The sequence below is a fragment of the Struthio camelus genome, chromosome 3 (assembly GCF_040807025.1).
Source record: "Struthio camelus isolate bStrCam1 chromosome 3, bStrCam1.hap1, whole genome shotgun sequence".
NCBI classification, from domain to species: Eukaryota; Metazoa; Chordata; class Aves; order Struthioniformes; family Struthionidae; genus Struthio; species Struthio camelus.
This window is the reverse complement of record NC_090944.1, coordinates 81369502-81395299: the sequence shown is the minus strand read 5'-3', so window position 1 is coordinate 81395299 and position 25798 is coordinate 81369502. Positions and strand designations below refer to the sequence as shown.

At 40.4% G+C, this 25798-nt stretch overlaps 1 protein-coding gene across 4 annotated transcripts in view; it reads left to right on the top strand.

The window, feature by feature from the left end:
* MTHFD1L (methylenetetrahydrofolate dehydrogenase (NADP+ dependent) 1 like) overlaps positions 1–25126 on the top strand; it is a 158688-nt gene extending 133562 nt beyond the window's left edge. For 2 of the 4 annotated variants that reach the window (XM_068938738.1, XM_068938736.1), the window contains 2 exons: positions 19921–20029; positions 23021–25126. In XM_068938738.1, coding sequence (XP_068794839.1) covers positions 19921–20010 — 90 coding nt within the window. In that variant the 3' untranslated portion in view covers positions 20011–20029; positions 23021–25126. Of the gene's footprint in view, positions 1–19920; positions 20030–22187 lie in introns of all 4 variants that reach the window. The other 2 variants (XM_068938739.1, XM_068938737.1) reach the window with 1 other exon arrangement.
* Positions 25127–25798: the final 672 nt, after the last annotated feature.

Here is a 25798-nt window from a genome sequence, read left to right as displayed (position 1 = left end):
TTTCATCAGCGTACCTTCGCAGCGTTTTTTGGAAGCGTTGGGCGTAGTGCCGTTCCAGGCTGTGGAGCGTGTTGGGGCAGGCGTCCTCTGTAGCTCGCGGTAGAGTGCAGCAGGGATATCTGCGATGGTGCATCGTATGGCACGAGGGCAAGAGAGGACGGCCTGTGGTTTCAAAGTTAGTGGAACTGGCATTAGTGGGACACCGCACCTGAAGGAGTATAAGTTAATTCCCTTTGGCTCCGTGGCACCTCCATCTTAATGTATAGCTAGCTTTTGGCTGCCATGGTACCATAGATGTCTTATGTGCTTTGCCTTCTTTGCATTGTATTGGGCTGTGCTGTGACCACGTGCCCTTGGATGGCTTCATGCAGCACAGTTAATAGGAGAGGACAGCAGTCCTGGACCCACATACAGCCCTGAGAGCATTTTGCCATCCTTTGGGGGGAATGTTTTCTGTGGTGCTGAGAAGGCAGCTCAGACTCTCTGCCTGCCTACTGAATGGATACTTCTGCTTTCACATCATGCTGTAAAGATTTTTTTTTTCCTGTCTCAGTAGTAATATGATTTTAGTGGAGATTTTTTTTCCTGTGATTATTTCCTGAGTTAATAGATTTTCCTTGACTTTGGCAGTGATCTGCCTTAATAAACAATCTCATCGTCAGTTATTAGATTCATATGACTGGTTTGTGAAACACAGAGGATTATTGGAAGCTATAAAATGTGTGCTAGCTGTGTTTTCCTGCATCATGATCCAAATGATATCAGTGGTGCCTCCACGGGTTTGGTCATATAAATCTATTGCTGGTTACCCGCAGTGAACAAACAAACTACAACTGTGAGACTAGAACTCAGATGAACTTTTTTGCTTATACACAGAGTTGTTCAGGGAAAAAGCAGCTGTAAAATAAGTAACTTTATTTAGTCCTCTTAATCCCAACAGCTAAAATGTTGATGTTCAGTATTGCTTTATAGTAAAGTGGGAAAAGAAAAGATACTGTGGTAAAACCCAGTATGCTACTAATAAGGCTAGATGAACTAACATGAAGTATCCTATTAATTGATTTCTTGAGTACGTTTATCATAAGATACTTGAAAGAAGGTTAATTGGTTGTTTACAGCATAACTGTAATGGACTGTGTTTCATCGGATGTATCATCGGATTCTTATTTTCCTGAAATATCCACTTATGAGGTTTTCTCCTCCCTGCTTTATCCTCCCCAAGTATTCATAGCTCTTCTTGTTCTGAAGCGTTTTAAGAGCGTTAGCTCAAAGTGCAATACTGCTTCTAGCCTGTATGTTCCTTGAGGTTAAGTGTGAGCGGGTGCTGTGCTAGCAGTGATCCTTTTCTCTGTCTGAAGAGCTTGTAGTGTGGTATGGTGGTTTTTTTTTTTGGTTGATTGGTTGATTTTTTTTCCCATTTGGTTCTATAAAGAGTGAAGGCATCCTGATCTCCTGAAAGGATGAGTGCCGGAGGGCAGCCCATCTTCCCTAAAAGGCTATGTGGCTGTGCTCAGCACATCCTTGCTTTGCAGGCAGGTTACATTACTCCATTTGGATGCTTTGGAAGGCCGTGGCCATAAGGGGGATGTGGCTCTGCTGAAATAGCCAGTCCATCAGTCTTGGGAAGGTAAGCTGGTTTGAACCCAGCCTACATGCTGCCTCCTCCATGCAGAAAGCTGGAGCAGACTCTTGTTCGAGGTTTCTGTTCTCACAGGGCACCATACTGCATTTTATATTAGTGGAAAGGTTTTAAGCTGTTTGGCTGCATCCCCAAACTCAATTTATAGTGCTAAAACCCAGAGGCTATGCACATATGAACTTTGCAGCACACATGGCAACTCTTGGGCTGGGAACCGCAAGTCGAGCAAGCCTGAAATGGTGGAAACATTTGAACATAATCAGCCTTGTCTACGCAGCATGTCATCATTTTGTGCAGTGCTTCGGGATAGCTGATACTGTATTTTAAAAAATGTACCATATAAATCCAAATCATAAACGGAGATGTTATGTGCACGAGGTGGGAAAACACATGCAGGAAATTATAAATAAAATGAGTAAATACTACAGTACAACTATTCCAAAGTAATTTACTTTTGATTACAAAACACATAAGAAAATTAGTATTTTTGGGGGCGTTTTCTTTTTAGCTTTCCTCTTGTCTCATTTAGAAATCAGTAACTTTCACATTATACTCACATCACAGCCTTTGTAACAAATAGCTTTAGAGCAGCCTTCACCAGTATTTTGAAGCATGCAAAAGAGACTTACTGGTACTTTGCTGCTTCCCTCTCTCTGCTCCATCAGGACCTTGTAATACGTCATCTGTGTGACGCTGCTCTGTGTTGTCCGAGCAATACAATTAATTTTCATTAACTCTCCCTTAATTGAATTTTTGAAAGACAGATAAAATTACAAACACAGTGCAGGAAGAGCATAGAAAGAATGTCTGGCACAGCTATACAAATAGATGTGTTAGTTCAGATGTTTCTCTGCTAGTACATAGGACATGTAATCTTCAAGGCAAAAGATACTTAGAGCAATACTGAAGGTTATTGAAGTGGTCGAAGGCAGTATAAAAGAAAAAAACCTCCTAACGTAGAGACATCAAATTACAGGAGTGTCTCCAAAGAGCGCTAGCTAGCCTTCTTTCTTCTAGAAACTCAATCAAAAAAGGAAATAAAATTATCCTAAAGCCTGTGCACTGGGCATCATTTCAGGGAAAGAACCAGGGTGGCATTGCAGCCTGCAACCTGGTGTCCTCAAAGGCAGGTGCAGGTTTGCTTTCCACCAGTAAGGTCAAGCAGAAGTGCAAGCCCTGTGCAAACAGCTCTGCAGTTTATTACTTGAATTGAAGTTACTCAGGAGTAAAAGGAGAAGCTTGATTAAAAGCCATAGATAACCTCATTTTGACGTACTTGCCTTTTCTCCATGGCAAAGCATAGAACAGTGTGGACCAGAAGTGCACATGAGGCTTCCTAGTAGTTTGGGTCAATCAGTAACACATGTGTGTTATATAAGCATCATCAGGTGTCCTGTAACTCTTATCTCTAAGGAGGAGCCTTATTTCCATTCCTGAGATACCAGTTTTAGTGAATTAGCTAGTAAGCTAAGGAATGGGAGATCTTGAAGACAGGCCACGTTTACTCGAGATGTGCTTCTTTATTAATACCGAATTATATCAATATATTTTACCAGCAAGGTATCCTCGTTTGAATGTAGCTCTGCCAGGGAAGTTGTGCTTTGTACTGGCTGGAAAAGCCACTCAGGTTAGAAACGCTGGTAGCTGTGCGGGCACTTCTGTGTGTGCTGACACATGGTACATGTGTCCGTGCTTCCTTGTATCACTGATAAACCGGCTGCTGGCAGAAATCTGTAGTAAGAAGGGTTTATTTTACCTTTGCCTACAGGAAATGATTGCAATTGTTTCAAATTGTTTAAATGCCTTTTCCTAATGTTTTACATATGCTTTACAAAATGGGCAAAATTGAGAAACTTTCTTTAGTTCCTAATCAAAAAGAAAGAAACCGCCATGAGAGGACTAGTGTGCACGCACGCACGCACATCTTGCTGAAGCAAGTTAAGGCTAAAATTTAGGCAGAACGGCCATTCTAGTATCTTTGTCGGTAGGCATTCTTATTCCAGGAAAAAAGTGCCTTTTTCTAATTAAACTAAATCCATTCTCAAATGTTTTGCAATATTACAGAGCATTACAAAACATCTGATATATTTAGAAATTACATTTTCTAACGGTTTTTAGTAACTTTTTTCTTTCCTTGGGTTGTTTATATCACATGGGCTATTTAATTAAAGACTTACTCTGAGTTCTATTTCCCAGATTAAAAAGTCATGATAATCCAGAAACGTGCTTATTTTGTAGGCCTTTCAGCATGATTTCCAAAACAGTAAAATAATAGTAATATGCAAGATGAATCCCAGATAACCGGAGCGCAATGCCTAGTGGCTTCAGGGTGTACCATTTTCCAGGGCTATATTCATAGAAGCTCAGCTGTAAGGGGATAGAGTCATCTTCATTTTATGGGGGAACTAATTAAAGTCTTCTCTTTTGATGGTGTCTGGTATCTTCTCTGGAATTGATTCATAACTATATTCTTACATACTTTAGAGGAAAATTCAGCCTTACAGTTTATTCCTGGCATTATTCATGAAAAATTGCAGTAGTACCATCCCAGATTGTAAAGAAATTTATAAGGTTTTTTTTTTATGGGATTATATTATAGCTAAACATTATTCTACTTATCACACTATTTTTGGAGTCTTTCCATTTTATAAAGTACAAAGTTATGTTAATTTTTTTTGACACTTAAGTGAGAAAAATGCTTAAATTTTCCCAAATTCAAGGCAACTTACTACCTTTTAATTCTTTCCAGACATGTGTAGTATCACTCATGAAGATGATATAGCATGAGATTTAGGGCTCTGACAGACATACGTCTGCGAATTAAAATCAGATTGCCGAAGCAGTCTCTGTCCCTGCCTCTCTGAGGGGTGATGGTGCCTGATCTGCTTGTGAATCAGCTCCACAGTGGTTACAGTTTACTATCTGGAGTTTTCTCAGTAAGCTATTGTTATTTTCAGTTATGGGGGGGGGGGGGGGGGGGAATTGCTCTCCAGAAGCTAGTTGAGAAGGGACTGAGATATCGGGCAGCAGGAGCTGAGGGAGAGGGGCAGCAGGGTGCCTGCCACATCTCTTCCTCCGAGCCAGCCTGTTCTTGCTGGTTAACAGGAAAGTCCTAATTCTCACGCAGCCCCGAAGCGAGCTACAGCTCGGAAGCCATGAAGCACTTCTGCTCCGGGAAGGAGCCTGGGTCACCATCCCCTCTGTGGGGAGGCTGGTGCAAAGGTCTGGCTTTTACCTTCCAAGGCTTTTTAAGGAATCTTCACCACCAAAGAGGCTGTTAAGCCTTAAATACCAGGGTGAGCTAGGCAAGGGTCCGGATCTCACAAGAGGAAATGAGAAACAGGGTTGTCACAGAGCATCTCCTAGATGCTCTAGAGTTGTGCCCCGGATATGTCATCGTTTTCCCATCTCTTGCACTGAGTCGTCTTTTTTTTTTTTTTTTTTTTTTTTTTTTTAAAGTAGCCTTAATGACAGTGAAAAGGATCTGAGTGCAGCACTTTCTAAATGCCAGCTTCCCCACGTATGGCATCCATCTGTAAATGCAGTTTCAACAAACATCTGCTCCCAGAACTGACTTCCTGGCCCTGTGCTGGTTTTTTCAGTGTTCTGCCAGGCTCCTAACCCCCCCACCCCTCCACCCCCACTCTCCCCCAAGTAACCCCAGCAGTTCCACAAAAAAGTAAAAGATCCTTACTTGTGTAACAGCATGGCCACTGCAGCTGGCTTGTTGAAACTCAAAAGTTACTATGTAGCTGGAGGAGCAGTGCTGTACCGTTCACAAGAAAATGAAAAATTTTCAGTCATGTAAGGTATTCTATTTCTTAGGCATACATAATCCAAGTAGTTGCTTGTGCCACTGCACAAAATGAAAATTCATTTCAGTGGTCTCTTTCAGTTAAAATTTGAATTAGTAGGTAAATAAGGTGTCTAATCCAGAAGAGCAAAAGAACATTATGGAGACTGTGATACAGTAACCTATTAATATTTAGGCATTCCCTTCTGAAAACACAGTACGGAGGTGGATTTTTGAACATTAGCTTGCATACAGTATTATAAGTAGTGTTTTGTATAGGCTTGCTGATTTAAAATGCGTGTTCAAAGCTGGTTAGTATTATCTGACCTTTGTTGTTTCTGCCCGGTATAAGTTTGGTAATAAGTTTGTATTCCTCAGCAGTTTGACCATTTTGTGTGTCTCCATTTAATTAAAGCTTTCAGGACAGTTCTTATATTTGTGATGCAGGAACAATTTTAGGACTCTTGGCGTGTTAACACTTGAATTTAATAATACATGTTTCTAATACTTGAAATACTGAGGAAGTCAAAAAATTTTAAGGTGCTGTGTTCACATAAAATTTATATCCATAACATTTGAAGTCTTGTGAATTTTGTAGACTTGTGTTTATACCTGTATTATGTGCCTGTGCTGCTGAGGAGAATTTAGAGGTTATTTGAAGCTGTCTCCTTACTGCCTGGAAACCATGATTTCTCTGAAATATTTCTTTGGCCTCCAAAGAGAAGTTACCAGGTGTCCGTATTAATACTTCTATAAAAGAAGGAAATACTTTCTCACATGTGATTAATATGTGGAAGTCATTAACATACAGAAATCACAGAGGCCAGGAATATAACAAGATTTATAAAAGGAGGCCAGGAATATAACAAGATTTATAAAAGGGTATAAGCAACAACAAGATGCAGGGTTGTAATTAATACAGAGAAGTAATTTGGAAAAAGTGCTAGGCGTGGTGTTTTAACTGTTCAGCCAGTCTTCAGTTATCAGCTCCCACTGTGGGACAGAGATTGCTCCATCAACCTCCTTAGTTTTATTTTCTCTCTGTAAAGCAGCTGGCACCAGCCACTACTGGAGACAAAAGCCTGGAACATGCATGTTTGCTCTGATCTGATCTGGCAGGTTCTCTGCCTGCCTTCTAGCTGATCTAAAATGTGTCACTTCTGTATTAATAGATCGTGCTGCTCCAGTTTTCTGTGCGTACATAATGCCCTGCTGCTCTACATGTAGAAAGCAAGGCACTAGGCGCTCTTACAGGGCTCCGTCTAATCATGAAAGATTGTATTGCAACCAAATGTAACAGAGTAGGTGCAGAAAGCTCCCACCTTCCTCAGCCTTTGATGACCCCGTTATGAGCAAGCAATTGCTTGTTGTGCTGTCCTCTCCACTGGTGGGTCTTCACTTGTCCCGTGAGCCCACCAACAACAGCATGAGGGAGCAGGAACGTGTAGCGAAGCATGGGGCATAGGGCAAAGCCTTTTTCTTAATGCACTAGAGAAAAACAGCATCGTGCTGCTGGCACTCCAAATGTCAGAATTGTTTGTGTACCCAAGACCGTGATTGAGCCGTAGAGGCTCAATCTAGTCTGTAATAAGGAGCATCAGTGCCATAGTATTTGGCTTTGGCAGCTATAGTAAAAATGTCATGGATTAAGTAGACATGGGAACCAAGCCCACTGCAGGTAATCTGTCCAGAACGGGATCAAGACCTGTTTGTAATGGCCTGGATAAGCTCCCTCTGAGTTTGTGAAGCTTTCCCTCTTTTCACTTTTCTGTGGAGGGAAAAAAAAGTCAAAGATTCTTAGTCACTTTTACTGAAATGAATTTAAAAATAGCTTCACAGTGTGTTTTTAAACAGTCTGACAGGGAGGAGAAATGTGATGAGGAAGCAAAGATAAAGCAGAGTTTCCCCACACCTAAACAACAAACACCTTGTAAATGGGAATAACGCTAAGGATCTCGGCCGTTGGGGAACGCCTATTACGAGACCACAGCCCCGACCCGTGGCTCTGACCGAGGGAGAATATGCTTTTGCTCACCAGCAGACTATTTTGGAGGGAAATACTCAGACAGGTAGGTAGGGGCATGCTGCTGGGGAATTTCAGCTCCTCAGCCGAGCTGAGCATGCCCAGGGTCACCGCGAGGGGAGGCGGCAGGTTGAACTTTAGCGGATGTGTTGTGGGTTGTGTTTGTTATGCCTTTGGCTGAGGAGAGAAGCTGTAAACGGTTTGTTTGCCAAAAATGAAAGTTCATTACCGACTGGCCTTGTTTTGATTAGGAGGAGCCTTGGGCCTATACCATAAGAATAAATAAAGCTTATGGCTTTGTTTGCTAGTTTATTCAGTTTGTAGATATTACATTCTAACTGGGGTTTAATTTCTGTGCTATCATTTTATTGTAGTGTTTTTACGATTTGCCCTATGCATGCACAAGTAAACTTTCTCCCTTCTATGCAAATGGCATTTTTTACACATCCTCTTTATTTTTTGATGCTTGAGAAGTTCCCATAGATCATTCCTCTACTAGATGTTTGTTAAAGCAAACAAAAAGGAGTTGGGTTCATTTGTTTTGTGTTGGGAAGCAGAAATTCAATATTACTTTACAACTTTTTTGTCTGTACACGTATGTCCTTTGGATAAAATAATGCCCCACACAGAGCATCTATTTGGGAGTTGGTTTGTTTTTCAGACTGACAAAAAAAATGGGCATTTCCAAATATGATTGATTGTAATTGGACAGTTTAGCAACGTTTCTGATATTATGGAAATATGTTGTTACCCTAAGTTATACTGTAGGAACTGTGATTAAAAGTTAAAACTGGGTATTTAGGAGCAAAGTATGAGAAATGGATGAGATTTTATTTCATTAAAAATACTGATATGAAGACATCTTCATTTAATAGAGAAAGATGTTTTTGAGTTTTGGTTATATGAGCCTAAGATGGGAGTCAGATTTATCAATTTCAAGTTCAAACAGCTGGCATCACCTCAGCTCCTTTGGTGACTTTTGGCAAATCATTTCACTTTTCCTGTCTTTTATCCCTCCTTTCAAAAGGGAGAATTTATTTCATATGCTTCCCAGATGCATTTAATGTATTTAATTCATATTTTAAAGTGTTTGAAAATAGTTATATAAGATACAAGTTCGTAGCATTAAAATTGTCACCGCAGTTAACACAATTCTGGCCAATAGTCCTTTGAAAATTAAATCTATCTAACAGCATGTTAACTCAGAGCAACTTTGAAAATCAGTAGTGCAGTAACAGAAGCCGCACATTCATGTCTAGAATTTTTGTTTCTTCTCCTTACCATTATTATTTCTGTCCAGGAAACTTGCAAAGAAGCTGGTTCTTCTGAAGGCATCAGTGCATCGCCTGTGCATTCCTTGTACCTTGACTTAATTTCAGTTAGGCTATTAATTTTCAGAAAGACTAGATAGAATTTTAGGTTTCTACTCCATTTTGTTCAGGTGCTTTCTATAAGTAACGTTGTTGCTTAGTGGACTAGAAAGGAACAAATATATCTTGATTCAAAGTAAATGAGTAAAAGGTACAGGCATAGAAGAGCCTGTTGTTCCTCTGTCACTGTATTCATTAAGCACAGAAGAAAAACAGTAATACTTTTCTATGTCAGAGACTGAAAAATTATTTCTAAGCCATTTTTCCATCAGGGTCAGAGAAATTGTTACAGCCCTATATTTATTCAGTACTTCTTATATAATATTAATTACATATTAAATATCACACATTTTGAATCAGAATTTCAAAAAAATTAATTACTGGATATATTATAAATGCCATAGTCATTAAACATGGTGACATGTCTCTCCAGTTAAATACAGAAACTAAAGCCAAAATAATATAAACAAGGTTTTTTATTTTTCTATTTATTAATAGCTCCTGTGAGTCTCTCCATCTGCCTTTTGGCACTGAGATTGCAGGCTTTTTTATTTATTTTTTGATTTTTAAACACCTAAAGGTAACAGCAAGAGATCCATCAAAATGTGAGTGCAGTCATGCTATATTTTATAACTCTGTTCTTGAACACTCCTTTCTCTTTATAACTTTACCCCCATTACCCAAGTCATTGTTTTCAGCATTTTTCTAAGCATTCATAGGCCTCTGTGTTATCCAGAAGCGTGAGCTCCAGTATAGGTCATTCAAGGCTTGCTTTTCTTAGCAGCCTTTTGGGCTGCTAAGTGGGACTATAGGTTGAAAATTGCTGATCTAAGTAATATTGTTTGCTCTTTGCTGCTTCCTTGTCAAAGAGGATTGCTGTACATTCTGGCATGATTTTAGGGAATGCACCGTATTGAATGTTGCATCCTGATGGAGCTCTGCAGTGCACTTGTGACGGAGAACATCCTTTTCCCACAGAGTCTAACAACTTAACAATTTAATGTTCTCATGTCCGGACAAACTGGATCCATTCTGGATCTTCTCAGTTAGGAACAAGTCAAAAGGAAAAGTTCAAATTCTTTGGTAAAGTTGAGAAGATAGTATTTCCCTTCCGTTTGCATCATTGATTAAGACACCAAAACAGTAATTTGCCTGGAGAAGGACGGGGAAAATGGCATGTTTAGAGAGCAGCTCTATCCAGACTTCTAATGTCAGGTGCTTTTTTTGTAATAGGTTATTTTGAGATAAACTGAAGTAAACAGGAAATTTCGTAGCATCTTAAGTGCTACGAAGAGAAAATAACTTAAATAACTTGTTCAAGCATCATGTGATTTGGGGATGTAGATATAGAAGCTTGAGCTAGCCACATGAGGTTAGAGCTGCTCTTGCTGATACGTTATGATGGCACAGAGATGCAGTGGCTGAAGTTATTGATGCCTGCAGTTGACTATTTTTTGGAGATACATCCCCACACTCTTTATTCGGGTGTCTCCTATGATAACTAATGATTGGAAAGTTGAGCTGCAGCTGTGAAATGTATATCCTAGGTTTTGTTGTTTAAAGCACTGAAAACTATATCATATCTATTCAGATGGGATTAACAAAATATTTTTCAGCTCCTCTCCCACCCTTGCCAAAGGTGCCCTGTCACTTCAGGTATTTTCCATAATACCCATATCTTTTGGTATAATATAGATCACCACTGGCACTTAGTATAAATTATTTAATGACACCAAGCCAGTTGGGTGATTTAGCAATTAAAAAGAACTGTGTTTTTAAGTGATCCTCTGCTGTAGCCCCTTTAATGTATAACTTTCTGCAGAAGCAGTTCTTCCATCTTCTTTCCCTAATGCAGTGTTTTTGAGGAAATTTCCCTGCTCAGATGTCAGTGGATCTAGTTAATGGAAACCAAGAGGGCTAGTATATCAGCAATTGAAAAATGCTTCCGTTTGGGGCAATTATACAAACTTGGGATTTCTCCATCTTGTAGTTTGTCACTGAAATGAGTGGACAATGCTCCTGATGCTCTTCCTAGTTTGATTTCCTGGGAAGTGTAAGACTTGCTGCATTTTGAGCACACGTTTGCTTTACGTAGTCTGTTGCTGCCACCATTTTCAGTTTCTGGGCTATCATCGAGGCTCTCTGTTTTCACCTGTTAACATGTCAGACTGTCTGTCCAGCAAGGGAATTCATAGTCTCATATCACATAGCTTTTTTGCAAGCGCCCAAAGGGGGACTAGATCCCAGTGATTGAGGGATGGCTCGTCTAGAGAAGTCTTTGGTACAAAATAAACAGGTTCCAGAGAAAATGAAGGGTGCTCAGTCGCTGAGCAAAAGCAAGATTGTTGGGATGGGGCCACCCCAGACCTCTCCTTCCTGAATATCACACAACCCTCTGTGCTGCCAGCAGAACCTGACCTGCTCACGCCATCTGGTCCTGGTCACCAGGAGGTCAAAGCATTGGACAAACCAAGATGATTATGCACCTGCAGACACTAGATATTTGAGACATTCCTGTTGTTGAATCAATATATGACAGGAACCCTTTTCTATAAAATATCCCCTAGATTTATTCCCTCAGAGGCGTTTCCAGCGCAGTCCGATGTACTGGCAGCTTGTCAGGAATGGGAGCAGCCCTGAGAGCCTCTGACATCAGGAGTGAGCTGGAGAGAATTTCTCCTGGCTGAGGAGGGTGATTGTGTGTGAGAGACAGAGCATGAGAGTCCTCTGCCAGGGATTGTGTCGAAAGCCCGAGGAGGGAGGGAAAATCAGGATGTAGGCCTTGGCCAAGGGAGCAATTACTGCTGGAAAAGGATTTGAGTAGGCTGGGGTGGAGGGGAGTGTTTTGGAACAAGTCACCTGATATTTGTAACTCTGGTTTTCCTCTCTGCCTGTATGTCCTCTGTTTTTTGTAGCTTTCCTTTTGTAGCATTTTGTTTATCCATTGAACTATCCAGGGCAGAAAACAGCTCTGAATACCCTGTGAAACACCCTAATGTGTTGTGGACGGTACGAAGAAATAATACGTGGAACAGCTAACACATCTAACACATGCTACCTCAGAGAGAGTGAATTATTTTTCAAGTAAAACTGTAAAATGTTGACCCCATTACACTGTTAATAGGGGGAACGTTTTCTTCTATTTCAAATATGGTTTTGTCACTTCTCAGATGAAAATGCTTGTGTTATTCTGCTGAGAGGAACTGCAGAGGTATGTGTGACTCATAAATATGTTTTATTTAATGGAAGAAATTTGCTCATCCTCTTACAGATTACATCTGTGCCTAAATTTTTTTTATTTAATATCTAGAGCAATGCCTCTTCTGGGTCTTAATTGCCTCAAAACATCACTAACAGCAACATTTGAATCTTACCAGTGTTACAATGACCAGTTCACTAAGAACTTGGCCAACCAGGCGTTGACCAATTCCTCTTCTCCCTACTCTCTTTAGGATAGGTACCCTCAGCTCTCTCCAAAACCTGTATCAGACAGATGTGAACCACTGTGCAGTTTAGGGTTCTTTCTTTAAGGTGCCCAGAAGATTGCTTTCAGATTCAGACTATTTCTGCAGAAGATGAGCAAGTTGTGGGGGTCCTGGAAATCCCTCAGAGAACATTATAGGGCACAAGCTACTTCTGCCTCACTGGAGTGCGTCACAGCAAGGTAGTAGGGAGAGCTGGTCAATTAGGATTGTGTAATCAATATTCAGTACTTTTATAACTTCATCCAGATGCTGATAACAGGAGAACAATGCCTATGCATGTTGTTGTAAATGCTTCCGCAAAATAAGACAATTGCCCAGAATGTGCAAACAAGTAAGAGAAAATGATAATATAATAATTGATGCCAGATGACCTTCTGCACCTGAAAATAGTCAATGTGCCAGTGAAACAGAGCTGATTTTTGCAGGGAACACTAAAGCATATGCTGGAGTAGGATGATCGTCTTTTCAAACATTTTGATCTTTCTGAGAGCTGTTAATTTGTTGAATATCTTACTATGATCATTGTAACCTGCAACAAGACTCCTTTTTTGTTAACATTTCCTGAGAAGGAAATATGACCTTCACTCTTCCCACGACCTCTGACTACCAGCAGGTTTGGCAAATCTTCATAAAAAACTTACCAGTAAACCTTTATTTAAACCCTAACTAAAATGTGTTGCCTAGCTGCTTTTATAAATCCTTGTTATTTTCAGGCAATGAAAAATAATGAGGTAATATATCCTTAAGCATTATATAGTTATTAAAATAGATTTTTAGAAATTAATGCCATTTCCAAGTTGGAATTTATTAGTTTGTTTTAAAATGTTGATACTTTTCCAAGGAGGCCCCATTTGCCTGCATTGTGCATCTGCTTTTCCTAATGTGAGATGTAGCACCTAATGGTGAGGTAGCACCATTCCCCTCTCTTAATATACATGGATGTTTGTTTGTGTAGAGTATACCAGGTATATTTTGTCTTAGCCCTTTCATGTCTATTTTATTTTTAATTAACCCAAACAATACTGTTTTCTTTTAATTGCTATTTCCTTGAGCTGCTTCTGAGGTTACGCAGATCCCCAGCTCTGCAAATTGGGGAGATCTTCAGGTTCTTTGGAACAAAATACAGTGTGATCCTGGAAACTTCTGGGATACGCTGCCTAGTTTCCTGTGCACTTGCTGCCCTGCGAAGTGCCCTTTTCCATGCACAGTGGGTGACTCTGTGCAGTGTAGAACAGCCCAGTTTGAAGGTGAAATAAGTGACCTTGCATTAAAAGGTTTGCACAGGAACATGCTTTGGAGTGGTGTAGTCCTACCTGCTACTGCGTTGCATGGAGAGGCTGTCAAGTGTAGTTTTAAAAGGGAAAGTGCAGGGACCTTAAGGCACCCGGTAATATCAATACAGCGCAGTCTGCGCTCACTCCTCCAACATGCGGTGTTGTCATGGGACTGTTTGATCTCTCTGTCCCATGCCATGAATTATGGTTCCCCTGGTGCCAACTTCCAGCATGGGCCCAGCACCACAGCGGTCAGTGGAAGTAATCCAGCACTGGAGATTAGGAATGTGTCTAAATGTATGCAGGGTCTGAGACCTCAAGGGACTGCTGCAGCAGAAGGAAGGAAAGCTCTTCCTTTCAGCTTTACGTGTGTTGAGACTGACAGATGCACTCCAGAGAAGCAAATTTCTGACAGTGGATCCATCTTTCAGAGCTCTAATTCAAACTGAGAAACATTATTCAGCCCCTTAAGTGTCGCTCCTTCATGCCACGCTTCCAGATTCCAACAAATGCTAACATATTGAACATAATGCATGCAGGTTTGCGGTGCTATTTATAAACCTCTTGAGTTTTTTTCTCCTGTTGCTGAGGGAGTGTGGAACAAGCAATTCACCTCATCAGATTTTATTGAGAAGCTATCCAGAGTCACGTGTCTGCTAGATTCTCTTGAGAAACAACATCTGTTTTCTGCAGTATTTCATATTCCAAATGGTTGTGAGGTATCTTAACTTGTTTAATTAACAGAAGGATACAATTAGATAATGTGAGTTACCTGCATTCCCCATCAAATGCAACATTAGCTCCATGACCGCAGAATAGAGGTTTACTCAATAAGCGGTTCAGAGATTTTTTTTCATATCCTCTAGTCATCTGGTTTCCCTACTTTTGTGTAAGTACAGATTCCTCTGTTTTTCTTTCTCCATTTACAAATCACGCTATGCTTGTAAAACAGACAAATCTTGTCTCATAGCTGAAAAAGACACTAAACATGAGTTGGATGTAGTTCTCAAGACATCTGTTTTACAAATCATGTAATTGTGCTAATCTAGTTAACATCATCTCAGGTCCTATAAGGATTTATATATGTACATATATATATATATATATATATATATATGCGTGTGTGTGTGTGTATATATAGATAGAGAGATGGAAAGTAAAAGGCAGGATATGTCAACCACTGATAGGCATTTGTACAATAAAAAAGGAGGCTAAGCAAAATAGTTCCTCTTGGAAGCCATGACAAACCTGACTCGCAAAGTCTTGGGGCTTGATTGTACAACTGTTGCATAGACCTTGCGGTCAACTAAAATTACAGGTCAGCATGTAACTGTAGTTTAAATGAAACTACTAGGCCTCTGCTTGGAAGTAGGATTCTCTGATGGCCAGCATTTCTATAAATCTCCAGTTAAGTTGCATTGACTAGCACATAATCCTCTGCAGCTTCAGATTATTTTGTTTATGGGAAAATCAAAAAATGCAAGAGTAAAACCACTGCCTTCCATTGCCAGGAGACTAAGAAGTACATTTTGAAATGTGGCAGGTTTGAGGCTTTTGACCCAGACTTTGAAAGGTATTATTAAGTGTACAAAACAACACATGGAATAGAACTGTCAGGCAAAAATGACATACTAATACAACTCAGTAAAGACACACAGGAAAGGTGTTTAGATTCAGTAACACCAGTGGAATCAAAATATGTCCTCAAGAACCTTTTAAGGTCTTTATAAAAATTGCAGAAAAACTCCAGGTAATCCTTGCTTAGAAACTGTGATGTCCAGTACTGAAGATGTGGATATCAGTGGTAGTTTACATTTTCCACCTCATCACCTCAGGAGTAGTGTCTATCATCGACACGACAGATGACCTCTCGTGGACCTGCCCAGCATCAGTATTTTGCCAACTTAAATACCACAGTGCTGGGTGATGCAGGGCAATATTTGCAGCTGTCCTTTCCAGCTTCTCATGGAGCGGACAGCCAGTCAAGCTCAACTTAGGCACTCTTCCAGTGACTGTAAATATCTTTTTGGGGAGGCTGGGGAACAGTACTTTCGTGCAGCGTCTGTAGGAATAGCTGGCACCTTCCTTTTATCAGGAGGCTGCTGAAGTGTTTCTTGTTTAGACATGTATGGAAGATCATAAATGCCTAGTGTAAACAGCAGTAGCCTTCAGACTTTCTTAATTAAAATCAAATTTTTTCTTCCTCTGGTTATGCATTTCCAGAAGCATGAATGATCCTCAGAATAGCTAACTGTAAGATTTGCTGTTTTTTCCTATGAAACAGAGTGACGTAGTAATAAACACACATTGCATTTTCCACGGGGTCTTGCTGGTGCGGAACTGCTTTCACGGATGTGTAGGCAGTTGCACAGTTTATAAAGGAAATGATAGATTCTAGTGAGTTTCTACAAAACTAATTCCTACGAACTCATCCATGACATGTTTTGACCAGCGGCTGGATGAATTCCTCATAAAAGAACTTCTTTTTTTCCTGCATAAAACATTCGTATAAGCTGCATGAAATCTTAAGATGCAAAGTTTGTGCTTTATATATTCCTTCTCCCGAGACAAATATGATAGCAACAGTTTTGGTCAGTTTGAAGAACTGATTATTTTGGCTACCAAAATTCAATTAGTGATCTTAAGCAGATAATGTATTCTCATTCACTACTTCTAATCCTGCTCTATTCTCTCGCTGTGCACTGTGTAGTGTTGCACAGCTGCCAAATTATATCCAAAATGGCATTATATTAGAGTGGTGGCTTGCCCCGATCTCTGTACAGTGTATGGAGGAGGGTGTGTGATGCCTTGCAATCTAGTCTACTGTACGACTGCAAATTTCATGTGTGCTTTTCTGGTACCAGCATTGCAGAAAACAGTGCGAGGGGCCAGGATCATTGTGAATCTGCAGCTGGGTGGAAAGTCCATCACGGAAAGACTTGATTCAGCCTTGCAGCTGGCTGAGCCATCTTTTCTCTTGTGCCTTTTTAGCTGCAGGAAAGAAATAGAGTGCTGTTGGGGGAATAATTGGTAGTAATCTCCTCAGCCAGCCAGCCATCTCCTCCTATTGACCTTGAAGTAATGAAAAAGAAGGATAGATTCTGTTGCATTTTACCTCTGTGTGTCCGAATAATGAGAGCAGAGAGAAATGACCATAAATCTACATGGCTTTACAGTTCCTATTTGGAAATCCAGGCCCTGGGGAAAATGCCAAGTGTTTTATTTTCACTCTGTAGTTCGCATAGGTATTAGTCCCAAAGTGTGTCCTTCGTGGGTTTTTTGCCTCGTACTTCTTTTTATGCAGCAGTAATTTTAATTCAGGTGAACTCATTCCCTTGTGTTGGCTTATATTTTCAATATGAGAATAGTTATATTCCCCGAACTGGTGATAAACTGTTTTGATATTCACATTTTATTGAAATTCCATTTGCTTAAATGAAAAAGAGATTTCCATTAGTTAATATGGTGAAGTTACCATAGGACTGGGCTGTAGGGCTGGGCCTATGGTCTTCATAAAATAAAACATAGAAAATAAAAATAAACGTACACGTACAATTTTGTTAACTTTTCATTAAAAAAAATCAAAGAAAATTTCCCCTAAACTGATGATTATTTGTATTATACAGGGGTATTTATAAAAAGCGAATGAAGACTGGCCACGCTTGCAGATACACTGAAAAAGGAGCATGGAATCTGGGAGTTCACTTTGAGATGTAGCGTGGCCACATCCAGAGCACGGAGAAAGTTGTCTCTGGCAGTTTGTTCAGCCCCTCCCAGTGAGATGGAATTCATTAAGGCAGTTTCTTGTCAAGAGCTAGCTTGCAAACTGGGACGAATCTGAGACAGAAAATAATTCAGTAACTCCAGTAATTTAGCAGTCCAACTAATGTGGCCGATAGATAAAGAATAGTAACAAGATGTTTTAGTACTTAGCTAAAACGCCAAGCGAAAGTCAGTCAGTAAAGCGATGTCATATGACGCTTGGGTTTTGGTTAATGCCGACGGATAGCTTTGTCTTTTAATCTACTGTGTGCAATAACAAAAGATCAGGAAGGGCTAAGTTTAAAAACAGAGGAAATATACTGAGTCCACTGAAAGCGCTTGTTGCATTGTTTTTCCTCAGAAGCAGATCAGAAATAAGGCGGATGACCGCATCAGTAGCGTGCTCTCTGAGCTCCTTTTCCCCCAATCCCAAGCACGGGATTGACTTCTGAAATGGCAGAGTTGAGTTAGTTCTCTGGAATGAACAGGACTTTGGGGTGAGGCAGGGCAGCGAAAAAGAGATATTACAGTTTCTTTTGTATCCCCTTGGCAAAACATTACACTGGACTTCAGAGTGAAGCTGAAGCGTAAGGGCGATGCTAACTAAATCACTGAATATGCAGCAGAAAAGGTCAGCTTACAAAGAAATACAGCCTGCTCCAGCCAGAGAGGGGCCTGTAAATATGGCTCTGAGGAACAGCTGGGTTTGTGGTGGGGTTTTTTTTCTTCTTTTTCTGAGGCCTGTTGCTGCTCACTCTTGGCCATGTCATTGCAGAGTTGCATCCCCGGGGCCGAGAGAGGGTTACGGGAGCAGCACGGGCCACATGCCCTGTGCTGAGCCGAGAGCTACCGTGGCATACACTGGCTGCTTCCCGGCCAGTGCCACGCGGTAATCTCGCTGCACCATTTAACTCATCAGCTGCTAAAGCGTGTATGTATATTTTCATCGGTTCAGTGTGCTGAATGAGCTTTTTTTGCAGTAAGTTTGTGCCAGAGCTCCAAAGGAGGATCATCCCAGAGGGAGCACAGCACTCCTTCACCTTCCCCTTTCAGCAGCAAATAAGAGCTCAGTTGTGGCATGAAAATGTACCCTGAAGTCTCCCCTTTCTTAGGTCACTGTGGCTGAAGTGTTTCTGGTCCTCAAGCCAGCATGGTTGGGTTTTTTTTCCTTTTTTTGGTACAAGGGTTACCTCCTGGGGTCAGAACTTCAATGGCTTCTGCAGACTTGCCACAGCTAAAATTTTGGACCTCCAAGTCTACTGTTCACTTAAGAAGTTTTAATGCTTCAAGGCTCTTACCCCCTGAGTTGAGCTAATGCCAAACTTCAGTCTTCTTTCCAGAGGCTGTAATGCCTTTCCCGTCTTTGGGTGTTATTGTAGGACCTCATACAATAGGGCCATCCTCTGCCTCTGAGGTTAAAATATCCCAAGTGTTTATGAGGTTCAGAAGCCCAAATGCTATTTTTAGACTGCCTGGAATTTTTTTTGAGTAAGGTGCAATATTAAAGGTTTCTGTCATCTTAGTGAGACTTAGGGTGTGAATCCACAGTGGTTTTCATTGATCCAGATTGGTCCTGCCTTAAACCTGCCCCACACTTACACCCTTTTCTCTGTGCCAGTGCTGGCAGTAGAGCCGCAGAACTGGCTCGAGGTGCTGAAACAAGAGAAAATGAAGCCAATCAAAAAATAAATTTATCAGGCTGAACCTGCTCTCTAGGCCTCCCTTTCCCAAGGGAGAAAGTGGGAGCGCTCAAGTAGGGAGGTGAGGACGTGCAGCACCTCTGGTTTAAAGTGGCTTAAAATATAGTGGACCGGCACCCCAAGATTTCTAAATCACCCATGTATTTTTTATTGCTGCTAAAATGCCAATTGTAAATAATAGGCAATGTGAGCAGAGCCGTTGTTAACTGTGTAATTTAAATCCATGAGACTATTCCCATGCTGAAAAGTACGCAAACGCTGAAGTTTTATGCTAGATCAGGGTCTTAATTATGTATCGTTTGAGATAATTGGGTTGTTTGAGCTTTGTATCTCAGCCTACTATTTCTAACTACTGAATTAGGATTCAGCTATAATCCATGTATGTTTGATTGTTTCATGTCAGGAGCAAACTGAAAGAGTTCAATCAGTTGTGAAAGCATTGTGACTAATTCTGCTGCTATGTTTTGATTTTTGACTAGGAAAGGTCTGCAGTTTAACGCATTTGTATTGCCAGGTGAATTCAGGCAGTTATGTCCTTGCCCTTTGCTGTGTGAATTTCCCAGTAGAAAGAATGGATAGATATTCTGAAGCACAAATAAGTCTCACAAATAAGAGTGTCTTAATTTTATTAGAGTTTATTCTTAGTTTATTGTACTAGCCTGTATTTTGTGGCTTTTATTTTCTCTTTTAGAAGCATACACATAAAAAGGAGTTGAAGTGCAGAGCCTGATATTTTTAACAGAAAAAAGAATCACATTTGTAACTGAGTCCACGATGAATAATCTAGCCTCTCTCTCAATCTCAGGTTTACATGCATGGAGCGATTGTGTACTTACAGAGGCAGGTGGATAACTTGGTTTTATTTTTCCCCCAGATGAGCACCATGCCAGGACTGCCCACGAGGCCTTGCTTCTATGACATTGACCTTGACCCCATCACCGAGCAAGTGAAAGGATTGTTTTGAGAGTGAGCTCCAAATTCAGGTTGGTCAACAGCCCTTATTTTCCTTTCCAGTTTGGAGGAGGACGTTTATCTTCAGCACACGTATAGAAAAGATTGTCAGTTTATATGGGCCTTGTTTCACTGAGGGCGCCATGAGGGGTTTAAGGAAATGTTTCATAAAGTGCACTTTATCCTGTGGGTTTCTCATTTGCCAAATGGTGGCCAGCCGTTTGAACGGGCGATGCCTTTTGGTTTTCCCAACTCTGTGAGTTTGGCACGTTGAGGAGCTGGCTCTGTAATTGTACCATTCCTGGCGATAGGAGAAAGTCAGTTTGAAGAAATCTCAAGTCCTGTTAGTCACCCAAAAAGAAATGATACTCATTTACTCCTAACTTGCTTTTAAGTATTAGTATTTAGAGCAAGCTTAGCCTTGTTCTCTGGGTTTGCTTTCCCATGTGAGATCATTAAACTAAGACCACACGGTGGCTGATATTGCACTTTGAGGTACTTGTGGGTTTGTTTCTCTGACGACAGATTCGGGAACGTTTTCTGTTGGATTTGAATTATTTTCTTAGGGTTTTAGTGTACAGTGTAAAATTTCTAGTAATACGGTTTGTGCCAACTCATTAGAACTGACTCAAATCTTTAAGATGTGGTAATTGAAAAATATTCAGAGATTAGTCCAAGAGCTGCAGATGGTTCATTATAAACACACATGCATAGCTGAGAGCAGTTGTTTTAATGAGCAGTTTATATCCTTCTTTGCAATATATAACTTCATGAGGCCTGTGAAACAAATAGACACAGAAGGAGAGAAGTTCCTGCTGCTAGAAGTGTGTGGTGCTCTTATTGAGCTGAAACACTGATGTCACCAGTCTGTCGATGTTTTCCCCCATCCCTTCACAGTGTTAATAAAGCAGATGATAGTTCTCACAAAAAAAATTGCAGAGTACCGGTCATTAGGACATACTCTAAAGCAAGCAAAAACTTTCAAGCCAAAATTAAGTCAGCTCTTTCTTTCTGTCAACAGATGGCTAATACTTAGTACATACAGTATTAAACTCTCTCTGTTGGAGCTGTGTTTTTTATTAGAAACACCCAAGCATATAAAAATCTGGAAATGAACCTGAAGGGAGCCTGGCTAGTTCTTCATCACTGATCATTATCCTGCTTGACCTAAACTGCCCAGCCACTGCCCAGCCGATGCAGTAAGAGGAAAGTTGAAATCACTTCCTTATGGGATACCTGTAGATAGCACCAGCCAGAATAAGAATTACTTGAAATGAGACAGTTCTTCCAGCAGGAAGAACTATAAGAATAAAATGTTGTACTATTTGCACAGTAAGGTGAATATATGAACCTGACCCACCCTGCAAAAGTAAAGTCTGCTACATACCCTTTGGGGCTCTAAGGATTCCTCTAATTTAATCAGAGCTGCAGCAGGTGCCCACTCTTCCTGTGCCAGTTGTGCTTTGAGTATCCAGAGTTTTTTGGTTTGTTTGTTTTTCCTCATTTGGTTGCAACCTGGCAAGGCCATGACTGTCCACAATTTCAGATATGTTTTCGCACTTCTCCCTTCTTTGAAGTAGACAGCACTAAAATGATTGTGACAGGAAGCATGGGTACTTTGCCCCCCCCCCCCCAGAGCATTTTGGACTGCAAGAAGAAGCCCAGACCTCTGAATGTAACGTGAGCATCTTCAAGGCTATAAGGAAGCACCTGAGGGAAGGACGGCAAAATTCATGTCTCAGAAAGGGAAACTTTTTGCGAGACGTTTGCATCTTAATTCGTTCGGATACAGACAGAAGTTTTTTGAAGTCTTTTTCTTTGCAGTTATACAGTTGATCTGATGGAATAAAACCCTGACTTTTCTTACTTTAGTGGACATGCCACAGGATAGCACATCAGGACTTTGGTCAGTAGCAGTTATTGTAACAATGTACAGTCTAAAGCCCATATCATGCAGGAACATGAGTACAGGTCTTTGTTTCCCTCCCAAGTAGGGATACACAGATAATAAATGGAAGGTGCATGTGATGTAACAAAACATTTTTGTTTATCATGTTTGAGGCAAAAATAGCCAGTTTCGCTAAAACATCACAAGTATGTTTTAGGTTGCAATGCTTGTCGTCTTAATTCTTTAAAGAAAGCAGAGGCATCTTGTTTCAACTTACAAATTCTTTGTCTTTCTCATTTCAGAAGCCTGGAAAATAAGAAACGCAACTTTCTTATTTCCTGCAAATAGGGGAGAAAAATGAATTTGAAATATTTCTGTAATGTGTGTCTGGAGGAATATCAAGACAGACCAAAGAGCAAAAGTTTACTCTTTGTTCAAACTAGTTTTTAATGATGATATATAGCTGTAAGGTTAAAAAAAAATGCAAGCGAATTTATTTTCTCTTTAGTGCAGAAAAATCTCTACCAGGCCTTATACTTGTTTTTTTGTGGATAAAATTACATTGAAAAAAAAAGTGAAATTTTTCACCTTAAAGTTTTTATCTTTTCTCAAAGGAGTTAACAGAAGTATTTCTCTTATCTTTGGTCATCTAAAAACTTATGTAAACACAATTATCCTGTGTGGTCAAGCCTATTTCTCTCAAAAAAAATACACTTCAACTCTTGGTGTTCAGGAGCTGAAACTACACACAGATTGACTGCACATTTTTGAGTTATCATCAAGCGTTGCTCTGGATTGCATTTGGGCAAGAGCCAAGTTTCAAACGAGGACGATACTAAGCGGAGAAAGAACAATGTGTGCATTTTGCAGAAAGTTTTTAATATGGAACTTGTTTTCTTGGTGGGCAAAGATCTCTTGAAATACTTAAGCCATAGTTGCCTTGTATCTGTAGGTACCTCTGTTTATCCAAAGTATATGTTACAGACTGTCCTGCTGATGATGTGCTTATTGTGATGAAGGTGTTTGTCCAGACAGGGCATTGCTCCTCCTGAAGCCCTGCTTTACTCCTGTTCGGGGCTAATGAAGCCTCCTGCTGTGCTGGTTCCCGACATACCAATTTTCTTTCTTGTCCCAGGTGAGATACACCGCCTGGTAACACAAGAGGAACATTCCTGAAGCCAGGATGCTACAGGACAGATGTTTGATCTGCTTCGTTCAGTAGTTTTTAACCACTCTTCTTGTAAAACTGGAGTGTGTTTTTAAGTGGGGGTGTTTAAGCAAGTTGAATTTTAAACTATGTGCTTTAATCTACCACAGTGATTTACATTTTCCAGTATAACTTTTCCTCAATTTGTAGCAAAAGAAGCCTTAAGCACAGGATACTGTTTTTAGCTTTTCAAGCTGCTCCTTCTCAGGAAACTGTCACTGACCAACTGCTGGTTCCTTCAATAACAAAAAATGCAACAGAACAATAGGTTTAATCAAGACAATAGGCCATTGTTTTTATAGGTAAAAAGCAGTGAAATAATGATGAGAGAGTTTATTTTCCTGGTGACGTTTTCCATCCTGTCGCTTTGCTCCGCTTACGCACATCTGTATGTTATAGGCTTACACAATGTAGTTTTGGTTCTCTTTTACACAGCCACATTTGGAGACTCGATTACAACATGATTCCTGGGACAACTGAGGGTTTTGTTTTGGTTTTTAAAATCGTGCTTCATTATTTATAAACTCAAAGCTATAATTATGGACAGAAGAACAAACTGGGGACAGTTAAAATAATTACCTGTGCCTTCCCTAGAGCAGCACGGAAATGCCTGTTGACCGCATTTCAGAGCCATTCTATTCATAGCTTCGTTCCCCAACACAGTAGGGATTGCTGTGAAGATAAACTTAAGTGTAAAAAATATCAGAGCTACCTGATGGTTCAGCCTGATTAAGGTGATGATAGTGCTCATAATGGCCTAAACTGCGGCTGTTTTAATTACACTGAGGCGGGAAAAACTTATGGTAGACAAATTGAAAGCAAGATATAAGAAGTTAAGTACAGCTTTCTAAGTGACTGTGGACATGGACAGAGATTTCCGATGATAGTTTCTGTTAAGAATGTAACAGGGCCACCTAAAAGTTTGGAAGACAGTAAGTAAGTGTGGTCTCCAGCCATAGTTTTCCTAGTACTGGTGGTGGTCATCTTTTTTTTTTTTAAGAGTTTTCCCTCCATCTTGCCTAGAGAAATTAAGGAAACTGTAACCACTCTTTACTCACTCATGGTCACTCTGGTTTGGCCACAGGTGCCTTGCATTTGATCTCCGTGCGGTATGGGATGCTAAACATATCTCTAGCTGCTGACCTGTGATGCTTCCCTAAGGTACACGACTGTCTTCCTTTGAGCAACAGGTTTAATAAGCCATTTCAGACTGCCACTTGATACCCACATACATACTTTCTATATTTTTGTCACCTTATTGTCCCTTTAAGCCATGCCTGCTTGAACTGCTTTTCTCACCCTTCAGTCTCTCCCTAAAGCACCAGTCTAGCTCAGGTTGTTCAGAGTTGACAAGCATCATGTAATTTTTCTACAGTCACGTGCTCAGGATTTGTGATGCTGTTCTGATAGAGTCATTCTAACCTTCCTTGAATTATTACAGCTACCTTTTGTTTTGTTCTAGCTACCCCCGACCCCACCTAGTTAACGGACTGCAAAATATCTTGAGCTATTATATTTCAGTTCATTTTGCGTTTTAGTAGAAGATTTGTTAGAGCTACTCCACACTGGCCTACAGCTACTGTCTCATAAGCCAGAGGGACTCAGTTAGTAGCCATCACCTGAGCTGCTGAAATTCATGCAGTATGATGTACCATTAAGCTGCCTCTTGCTTCTAAGGTAAAAATGCCTTCATAAGAAAGGGTTAAAAATTAAAACTCCTGCCTTTGCATCTGCTTTGAGCAATGTTGTGACACTGTAGAGCTGCAGCTTTTCGAAGGCTACTTGCCTTGCTTAGCTTCCTCTTGCTAAACATGTTAAAAACCATGCGGTCCTTTGTTATCACTAGATCTGCTTTTTGTAGTGACTGAATATTTTGTTAATGCTACTGTTGAACTACAGAAAACTGATGGTATTGAACTATTTCAATGTTTTGTTTTAAACTAACTAAAAATTCCAGAGTTTCAGTTGCTGTGAACATTAAAAATAATAAATGACTAAATAAAGTGCATATGCATACTAATGTTCAGTTTGCGAGAGTGGCTTGTCTCAAGTCTGAATTCATTAGTAATTACATTAATTACTTAATATTGTGCTTTTTTATCCATCATCCTGTTTATTTAAACAGCAACTATTTTTTTTTTCTTCATAAGCCATTCAGTGTTGCTATGTCCCCACCTCCAACCAAACGCAACTCTGCCAAGGAAGGAGGGGTGCTCAGCAGCATGCTGAGCTGCTGCCACTGCTGAGCTGGGCTTGTGACTCTTGCCTAGGTTCCCTTAGTTACCAAAACCATTGGCAGAGCCGTAGTAAGGACTAAGCATGCCCCCACTAAGCCAAGGATTGATTTATTTATTTCCCCCACTGGCTATTGCCACAAGGAGCTGCACACGATTGCCTATAAGAGCTTTTATATCAGTACATTTCTTTTGAAGTCAGCTTGTGTTTGGAGGGAAGAAACAGCAGACTAACATCCTGTCTTGGTTCCAAAATATCTTGCTACTGCCTTTGGTCCTTGGCTTAAAAGACTGGGTCAGACACAAGGGTCAGCTGGACACTTTCCATTTCTCAGCTGGCAGCTGGAATTTTGTGACGCACTATTGGGTTAAGAACACCAAATCCAGGAGCTTCTTGGGGTGGGTTATAAATCCAAGAGCTGACAAAGCTTCAGGAACTGTGGAATGTTAAACCAACTGGACCATAACTCAG